This window comes from Amblyomma mixtum, chromosome 3, assembly GCF_055824585.1.
Source record: "Amblyomma mixtum isolate Tamu chromosome 3, ASM5582458v1, whole genome shotgun sequence".
In the NCBI taxonomy this organism is placed as follows: Eukaryota; Metazoa; Arthropoda; class Arachnida; order Ixodida; family Ixodidae; genus Amblyomma; species Amblyomma mixtum.
Genome location: NC_143014.1, coordinates 290,001,502 through 290,011,851, shown reverse-complemented (window position 1 = coordinate 290,011,851; position 10,350 = coordinate 290,001,502). Strand labels below are relative to the sequence as shown.

Here is a 10,350-nt window from a genome sequence, read left to right as displayed (position 1 = left end):
ACTAAGATGCTACACTTCGAGTTTCCACCGTGCCATAGCAAGTAGGTGCACCCTTGTAGCTTTAGTAGTGCTTTCTTCCTACAGTTTTGTAAGTGATTGTCTTTAATCGCGCACATAACAGAAGAACACGATTTATAGTCTTTCATGGGCAGCGTGCTAGCCTGGACCAGGAGACGTAAACATGCGAGCGTAAAGTTCGGCAGCAAACAGAAGCCTGATTAATAAACTTAATCGTATATATTGAGGATTTGTTTATTCGAGCAATATCCATGCATTGTAATTTCAAACAAGTACTGCTAGCAGCATTCATTTTGAGAATTTGGTCCCTATTTCCGCTATTCTTCCTTTAAAGAAAAACGATGTGAGGATTACACTGTCCTCAGTAATGCATAAATAGAATAACTCTAAAATGGTCGGTATGACATAAAAAGAACTCGTCTGTCTGCAGGGTTGCAGATTGCTCTGTTGTGCAATTCGCTGTAACCATACGCGTGTATTGTGAAAGTGCAAATGTTCTGCCTCCCTTGCCTGAAATCTTTCACGAGATTTTCCGGCTCCTGCGAATTAATCTATGCTAATTAAAAGTTACCTCTCTCTCGGCTAGCTGACGTACCTGCTGGCATTGTTCTCTTTTCATATCTAACAACAGCCGCAAATAGGGCGTCATCGCCATCAGGCTTCGTGTCCATTGCTAAGGTTTTCACTCTATTCTCTTTAATATTATTTTAATTAGTCGCATAATTCGCGCTTCGTTTTTTTCTCTCTCTCCGCCGCCTTTTCCCGCGAGCTGGTTTTACGATAACAGCGCATGCTCTGGAGCCGCGCGCATGGCATCTCAGAGAGCGGGTGAGCTCGTGCCTTCGACGCGTGCATGGCAGCCTGGCCTGCGTGTTCTCCGGCGGCTGCTTTCCGATTGCCATCAGGTAAGAGAATACGCCTTGCCAGCTGTGTTCCTGCGTGCTGAGAACTCTTGCTTCATCGTTAGCGAGCTGACGGCAAGATTCGGTTCACGCTGCTCTCAGTAAAACGCAGTAAACTTGTGTGCTTTGTGTTTTTCCCGCCTTAGAGCTAAGCTTGGGTTGTGATCGATGATGTAGTGATAGGCTTGTAGGTAATTCTGACAGGCTGGCGTTTTGTTCGCCTGTTCCGAATCCTTTGCACATACCAGTGCTGCTATTTCGTCCCCGTCGGCTGCTACTTCGTCCCCATCAGCGCACCCCCTCTGCAACAGGGCTTACTGCATGAGCTTGACGCATGTCGCAGGCGAAGTCCCTCTCGCGCTTACCCTGACTACCACAGCCGCTGTGAGCCTTCCACTGCGCGGAACAGTCGCAATAGTTTCTTATGTTGGAGCGTGCCAAGCCTTCAGAAACACTTGTGGATCAGCCGTCCGAAGCACTGAGACGTTTGAAGCTAACGAACGCATTTGGGCACTCACAATGGTCACAGAATCAATGCAATGTTTTCCAAGCGATGGTAAAAGGCAACACCCTTGCGTGGCTGCCGTTCTTAAGAGCTTTGATGCGAGCACCCGTCCATACATGAGTTCAATCCTTTTTCTAACCCAGGGAGACTTCTAACTCTTAAAGCTACTATCCGGGAACGCTCTGATATATCTGCCTCGAGGGCATTCCTTGGAGTTTCCAGCACCCTGATTGCTGCGACAACACGGCGGGCTCCCTTCTGACACTAATGAGGTGAGTTATGCTTTGGTTATACCACCGTGACGCGCTTTTTCTGTCTTCCATTCCCCTACTCATGTGTTCAGCTCCCGTCTCTTGTTTTTTGTGCGAAAACGAGCTACTGATCGCCCTTTCAGAGAAGCCGCTCAGCCATCCAATCGCAATCGAGGGCGAGAGAGAAAAATAATTTTTTTTTATAGCTCAGCCCCATGCCTTAGTCGTGATTTACATTCAAAGGGGTTCGAAGTGTGCCGGCTAAAATGGTAGAAACAAAGGCCGCAATAGTAGACTAAGCTATATGGACGAGCACATCATGGACGTGCTGTCATGGGAGCGGTAGTAAGGTGAGCTGAAATCTATTTGTTGGTGATCGGAACCCGCTGCCAGTGTGTTTGAATAACTGTCCCTGCAATTTGGGCGGAAAGGGCATCCGTGTAGTGCTTTTACATTGTTTGCGTACTGGGCGGCCTTTAATTTTTCAGGTGGCGCTGGGCTTAAAATAGAGACGCCTATACGCGCGACGCTTGAAAGAAGAGGTCCAAGAGTAGTATATAGTCTGATTTCTGAACTCTGGGAGGTTAGCAGCCGTTTCTTTGTGCAGAGCTTGTGATCCTCACCTGCATCTGAGCATTTTTAAGCGCGTGATAGCGCGTACAAATTAATACTTGATTGTGAGGGCAGTAGGATGGGTTGTGCCCTCACCAGTTACAAGTTTTGGTCACTGTAGACGAGGGTGCTGCTACCTGCAAAGTGGAGAAAGAGAGAGACAAAAGAAGAGTTGGGAAAGAGCGCAGCAAAAGAGGAAGAGCAAGTTGAGTATTTATTGTCGTTGGGTTAAAGAGTAGGCGTGGTACTAACTCTTTGGCAGGGGAGTTGGTGAGATTAGAGGCACATATGGCGCCCCTAGCGTTGGTGATGTACAATTCTGCCACCATGACGGGGCCATTAACTGAAAAGGATCCCGGAATGGCAAAACAACAGGCCCTCTGGGCTTTTTTGAAGCTGCTGTCTAGGCATATATTTTCGTCTTTAAACGCTCACGCCAGAACAGCCCGTTCAAAAGGCCATGATGCGCTACACTCTTATTCCCGTCGCTCTTACCAATGAACTCTCCCCACAGAAAAAGAAGCTGGGCAGTGTGTCTCGCTGGTCGATCGCTGACGCATACCGCAACCCTCATGGGAGTCGAGTACGGCCTGAGGGACAGCTCCGGACATGATGCGGGTCTCGGCCTCACCGTGGCGTGTCGTCCTGATACCGACCACGAGCTGTCCGTAGGCGATAAGAAGCAGCAGCTCCTCGCAATGCCACACGCCACCGACGATGGCCACCAGGTGGTGTGGCAACGCGGCTGCGTAAGGGCCAGTGACTCCAGAATCGTCCCGTCCCAGCCGGTAGCTCCGGGGGGTTCCTGTAGCTGCTCGCAGAGCCAGGTCGCACGCATGCCCGCCTCTCCTCGGTGTCCACTGTCACGGCCCAGCACCGCCGACATCACGAAGCAGGTGAGCGACACCTACGACACAGCTTACAACACGATTGCATCAGAGAACGCATCTTGCAAAAAAGCCGGCGTCGGGGTCATTGGCCATGAGTGAAAAACCATGAACAACGAACCCGTGAAAGAGTGAGTGAAAAAAGTGAGGCCATGAGTGAAAAAAAGAAATTCCCAGAGAAGAAACCGAAATGGGCCACCTAGTTCACGTGACCTATTACAACCTGCCGAAGCGTGCGTTGTAATCAAACTTCCAAACGTGGCAGGTGGACGTTAAATTAATGACTGATCGCGACAACTTGCTCAGGAAGAGTAACCCGAGTCGGTTCAGTCCCAACTGCGGCAAACCTGTCATCGTAAGGCAGTGGCACATCGCTTGACCACTGCACCATTGCGCCATGAGTAGTTTCGGGACTTACAGGGATCTATGGTTTCAAGACTTAAAGGGATCAATGAATTTAAAGTAGTGAATTGACGAACTTTTTCTCGGAAGTTGCACAGACCCCGATTAGATTGGCGAAATGAAGAGACAAAACAGCGGTCTAGACTCAGAATAAAGCTGAGATGGTGGCTAGTGGATGTAAGACTGCAATATGAATGTCTTGTTCATTTGACACAATAGCCATTCCCATGCAGTTTCAGACGGCTGATTCGAAATTCGATTTGACCGACTTTGCCTAAAATTAGTGTTCTGTTACGCTGCCACATCCTTTCTCTCCTCTTTGTGTCCAACCCTCTGCTAAAGCAGCCACTGCAAGTGGCCTGTTAAAAGGAAGAGACGCTGTGAAAGGCAATAAAAGTGAAAACCCGTCAGTTGTAGGCAAGGAAGAACATGCATTATCTGGTATCTCGTATATAGCCGGTGTTTTAGTATTTAGTAACTAGTATTTAGAAAAATCATAAAAACATATGGTAGTTTATTTATAAAAAAAAGTCGGCAAAGCTACTTAAGATTGCTTAAGAGTGGGGAAGCGTAAGCCAGCCCGCTCTCTTCGTGAACGCAATCGTCGCGCGCTACCAAGTGATGTGACCGGATGCCACGCAGCTGGCAGTTCTGCTTCTGCATGGCTCTACGTAGCCGCCGTTGCGACGCAGCCGCATCCCTTCTGATCTGCGCGTTGATCCGAGTTGAGGGTATGACGCGATAGCTAATGGGTTAATGCCCGTATATGCAAACTGATCTTTCGTTACTTAGCATTCATAGATCCGTGGGAGTCATCATGCCACTCTGGCGCAGCGTTGCAGCGGTTAAGAGGAGTGTCGTTCCGCTGCCCTGGGGTGGCAGACACACACACACACACACACTCACGCACACAAACACACACACACACACACACACGCACACACACGCACACACACTCACACACACACACACACACACACACACGCGCACGCACGCACGCACACACACGCACACACACACACGCACACGCGCGCACACACACGCACACAAACACGCAATCACGTACGCGCGCACACACAAACACACACACACACACGCACACACGCACTCACAAACATGCACGCACGCACAAAGACACATACACACACGCGCGTACACACGCACGGATTTGCGCTTCATTGGGCACGTGAGGCTTACGCCTTAAGGATATTTTCACCAACAAACCCTCAGCTAGGGCGAACGTCAGTTACTTTAAAAATCATAGCAATCAGCAAAATAGTAACGCCGAAATATTGCATAACATTTTGATGAGCACAGTGTGGTGGTTAGTGTCATTGGTGAGCTGGTAGCCACTCACAAGTTGATGACAAAAATTTTTGAAGGCAAGATAGTCGTTCTCGAAGGTGTTGGGCGTGAAGAAATTCGTTGCTTTTCTCCGCACAGCACCGAAACTTAGTGCGTGAAGTGCGGAGGAAATTCGGTGCCGACATTACGCCAGCTATTGACGTGCTGAAATGCCTGCGGCGCTCAGTTTGGGGAACCTAGATTTTTGCACCGTGACATGCACTTGCTCTAGAACGACGGCCATGTAGCTGACGATCACTGTCGTTTCTCTTGCGCCAAGGGACGAAGCTGGTGCACTTCGTGGTGCAATAGTACAAGCGGTTTGAATTGGCTGCCGTAAGCATTGAAGCACGTTGTGTTTGCACTGAACTTTCTGGGAGCCTCATGCGCCCAGTTCTAGCACGCAAAAATTCACAGGCTTTCTTCGACTTGTCTTTTCGGCTACGATATCGCCATTGGCACAAACCAGCAAACTGTTATGATTAAACTGTCACGCGGAAGTTGTTGGTTAATTACCCATAAAAACTATAACTTGTGAAGTAAATGATTTCCTCCGCAGCTCGCAGTTCGTTCCTGAAAAGTTTTTCTTTCTCTCCCACATACCATATTAGGAAGTTTCTTAAGTACTTGCGGAAACACCCGGAATAAAGTATCCAGGTAAAACTTGTAGATGGTCAGGGGCGTTAGCCCGACTTTGTCGTTTATATTCTGAGAGCCAAGTTGGCCTGAGAAATTCTTGAAGTGCGGTTTAATATATGAGGTGTCCTCCAGCTGTGATTTTCCTTCAGATCACCAGAGCGTCGCATAGCTGTCTTGTTTGTTTCAATCCACGATAAGACGCGCGCATTTCGACTTCTTTAAATTCATGGTATTCGATGAGGAGAACACACGTCGAACTGAAAGTCACAATGCATTCACTCAAGAGATTATAACGCAGTCTAACCAATTTAAGAGCATCAAAAATTGTAGTTGATTGTAGGTTAGCCTACCGTACCACTTCAGTGGGTCACCGCGATTGTGGCAGCCACTACGGACTCAAAGCACACAGGCCCTAGCATCTGTCACGTACAATTTCGCTTGGTGGCCTGGCTTTGCTTTGATGTAAAGTCAGGCAACTGCAGTGATTCTCAACAAATTGTTCCTGTGTAAAATTCGTAAGTCGTTCGTAATTTTCCGCTGACTCGCCGTCTGTGACAGTCAGTGAAACGCATTGGAGACCTGAAGGAGCGGTTGGTGATATTCACGTCAAGCAAACAAAATTCGATGTTAGGGGCTTTATATGTAGTTTTTAATGTCGGTAACATTGCTCATAGCGGTGTCCCCGTTGTTGCTTGCCTGTTTTTTGCGTTATTTTCAAGTTTTACCTCACACGAAAATTTTACTGAAAGGCTGAGTTCCAAACCATCTTGCCATAATCACTGACCATTGATCAGTGCGGCAGCCACTTTCTTGCGTCGTCGAGTTTGGCGTGTATATATCAATAGAAGGCACGTCTGGTCAAAGAGGAAATGACCAAAATCTGGCGCATGCTGTCCTACTGAAGCCCAATCAGTAATGCTTCAGTAATGCTGATGGTCGGTCGTGTGCATAGGCGTATAACGTCTGTTCATTTTTGAAAGACGACTTTAAAGATGGTAAACTAATTTTTTAAGAGCTGCAGAATGGTCAAAAATTTGTCTCGGCAGTTTTAAAGCCTAAGGCAAAGCGTAACTCAAAAATAACTATTCTCTGGAATAAGTGCCCGAAACGGACGAATGGAAGAAAGTTTTGGCTGCCCGGAAAGACCGTGAGCGACCACAGCAGCGGACATTTGAGAGCAAGCTCCCGCGACTATTATGAGACCAGTGCTCGGAGCTGGACATTCGAAACGTAGTGCCACGACCCTTTCGGATTTCGCGCTCTCTCGACGATGGGCGAAACGCTTTTCGAAGAAAGAGAACTCATTCCGGCATCAACGGCTTTACGAAATTTCTTCCCCGGGTTAAACTTGTTTTTTATGCGAAGCATATTGCTAGAGCTATGCCCCACGCCGTCACCGTGGCTGTACGCGTCCAACCACGTGACACGATGACGTCACACCACGTGACACAATGACGTCATGACAGATGAGAAACAGGTCCCCCACCTCGCGCCGTCGCTCGGAGCTGTACGCGACCAACCACGTGACACGATGACGTCACACCACGTGACACGGTGACGTCATGACAGATGAGAAACAGGTCCCCCACCTCGCGCAATTAGGAGTAGTGGGTCGAGGGAAGGCGGCGGGCTGAAGCTGTTAGCGCCGACGCCGACAGATGGCGCTGCCGCTCCCTTCACCTGGCAAGCGCTCGCTCGCTCGCAGCAGCTCGGCGAGTAGCTGCTGATCAGGCAGGTATGCTCCTCAAGTTATTCGGGCTCTACGAGGTTTAATCTTACATCAGACATTTATGGAAGACAGGCAGATAGTCCTCTCTTGTAAAGTTATAAACGTTCCGTGTGACGTATGGCTGGCGTGCGTTCACTGTAGCTCGCATAGGCATGTGAAAAGTCTGATTGCATTGGAAATATATACAAAATAGCTTTATTTGCAATAATTCGCACATATTTCCGAGAAAACGAAAAGCTGCATTGGTGGAACTGACTGCCGCGAATTTTACACAATCCTGCTCAGCTTAGCAAGTTTGGCTCTCTTTCGCTTTGCGCTATTTTCAATGTTCAGTCCTTTGACGAGAAAGTGCAAGCGCGTACGGACATAGAAAGAGACCACCCCAGCAAACCAAAAACCTCTCAGAGACGTCTAGCTAGACGTCTCCGAGAGGTTTTTGGTTTGCTGGGACCTTCATGCTGATCTCTTCCTTGTGTACACTGCATCCAACCGCATTAGAATGAATGAATGTTTGCCTCACAAGCGATATCACGTCGGAGATGCTGTTGGCGTGCAATTCTCTGGTGCTGAAGCATTCTGTAAATAAATTTTCCAATTCAGCGACGAAGCAGTACAAATCCTTCGAGGGGTATAAAAGTCCACCCCAGTCGCAATGTTTTGTATACTCGGATGATATATGGTGCACTGCTGCCTCATTTGGTTCCACGAGAAGAATGTCTTTGCAAGACGCACAGTTAAGTTTCAAGACACATTTTCTGGCCACGTACCCTGCCATACAATAAATAAGTCTTGAGTCACTCTTTTCGACCACTAATGGCGAGTGTTGGTCATTTGCAGGTGGAACCTTAACGACAGAAGTCTCAGCCTGGTCTAGTTTACCTTGGGCAAGAAGCTCATCGACTGTCTTTGGGGTTATAGTTTTGTCCTTGTCACAATTGAGGGAGCCGTGGACGAAAACAACACCATCGTAGTTCCAAAACTTGTGCAGTGCCCAGAGCTCAGATGGTTTAGGGACGTCGCTTAGCTGAAATGCATAATTCTCGCGAGGCTCACATAACTCCGCTGCTTCGTCATTCTGGGACGTAATAATCGGTGATATATCCCCTTGTGTGCACTGCCTCTTGGCCGACAGGGCGCTGGGCACTTGCGAAGACGTTCTTTTCCTTGCTGGCCTCTCGCGCGAGGGCTTTTTGGACAGATACGCGGGAAGGTTGGGCAGAATTGTTGGTTCTGCATCTGGCGAAAGAGATGGCTTGCCACGTGGTATGCGCACCTCCTTGCCGTTGATGATATGCACATAGTCTCTTAATATGTACTTTTCTTCAAAATGCAGCTCACACACGGCATCCGTCATTCCGGGCTTGTCCGCACGGTGCAAGTTGCGCTGGCATGTGCGGCGCCTTGCTTCGTCTTCAGGAACCCCGAATAATAATAACTTCGGAGCATCCTTCACTCCACTGTAGCCGGTCCTACATCCAGGAGCAAAACAATAGTTCCTCCGCCGAGGTTTGCTCATCTCGTAATATCATGGGCTGCACAGCGCAGCAGAGATGAAATCAAGACGCACATGAATTAACGTACGGAGGAAAAACGCTTGCCCACGACGATCTTGTTGAAACCAGCGCGCGCATCCTACGTAGATGCGTGCACGTGCTAGGAATGCCGCGCAAAGTGTTCCGTTTCTCGGACGGTCAGTGGATGGCCCCTATCTGTTCCCTGGAGAAAGTCACGGGGTGCACTGAATTATCTTCTGACAATGGATTTTGGGGAATTACACCTTTGTTAAACAGCATAACAGAGCATGACACACTGAAAATACACTCCAAGGCAGAGCACGCTCCCCGTGTAACAAGCCGGCGCCTATCGCAGCGAGCTCCGGAGTACGAGGGGGCTGCCAAGTGAAAGGCGCAGCAGCGCCGCCGCGCGGTGGCCCGAGATTTCGGCGCCGCCTGCATCAGTGATGCCAACTCAGGTCAACGTTTTGTCCCTAGATTGAACCCCAAAAAATCCCTAGATTGAAGAAAAATCCCTAGACTATAACTGTTTAATTCTTAATGCGACCATTTCAGCTTTAACAAAGTCTCAGCGCAGTTCCCTCTTTCGTCCATTTGTTATACATTTTGCCAGAGATAAATAAAAGCGTGTTAGCCGCAATTGCAGCTTTCTTTATTTTTTTGTAGGTTTACCTTACATAGAGGGCCCACAGATGGTGCCAGCTTTTACAGAGACGGAAAGAGAGATAACGCTCTGCCGACTCCCCCTCCATCTAAATTGAACTTCCAGCAGACGACTCTCGTTTCACCGCACTGGCTTTTGAGCTGCTCCTTCAGCCGGCTTATCCTTACGCGCAAAGAACCTGTGCAGCCCTTTGAATACTAAATGTAGTTGATCCCAAGTTGAAAGAGCTGGTATTGACTGCTAAGCGCCGTCAACACATGAAAGTATTTTATTCAGACACCAATAAGGGTTGTTTTAAGGATTGTGTTAAGAGGCAGACAGAAAGGCGAAAATGTTTGAATTCATGAAAGCCCCCTTCTCGCCTCATAGAGAACATTCAGAAGCGGTGAAATGGCGTCTCTCACCGCACAGTTATTTATTAATCACAGTCGCAATCAAATATGCTCAAATAGTAGTTGGAGCTATTGAGAATTGACATCACGAGAAACTGTCATAACCAAAAATGTAATCTTGTTATAGTTGTACAGCAATGATACAGATGTAGGATTGGTAATTACAAAATCAGAAAGTGACTCCTTACAACTTGGAAAATGTTTTTTTGGTTGAACAGCAAGTTTAAATGAAGTGGTCCTGCATACGTGGAGAATTCGAACAATTGTGGCACTTTTTCGTGAAGGTAAGCGATGAGCGTAAACGTAGAGCGTTGATCCAGGCACTACAAGTCAAAATTCTACTTTGTCTTTCGTGGCGGAGCAGTCACTCGAAGCGCCAGAGATGGCACGCAAGTTAAGCAGTTTGAAAGTCACATGGTTTCGTTTTTCCTCGTGCAGCAGCCGATAATTTCGCATTGCAGAACTGCTTTCGCCCTCTCTCGGCTCGGCAG

General features: G+C 48.1%; 1 protein-coding gene across 1 annotated transcript; it reads right to left on the bottom strand.

The window, feature by feature from the left end:
• Positions 1 to 2,387: 2,387 nt before the first annotated feature.
• Positions 2,388 to 8,888, bottom strand: LOC149355131 (uncharacterized). The gene is made up of 3 exons (XM_089576072.1): positions 8,088 to 8,888; positions 2,851 to 3,099; positions 2,388 to 2,425 (listed from the first exon to the last, which is right to left on the bottom strand). Exons 1-3 carry the CDS (start codon positions 8,803 to 8,805, stop codon positions 2,388 to 2,390), a joined length of 1,005 nt encoding a protein of 334 aa, XP_089432198.1. The 5' UTR covers positions 8,806 to 8,888.
• Positions 8,889 to 10,350: the final 1,462 nt, after the last annotated feature.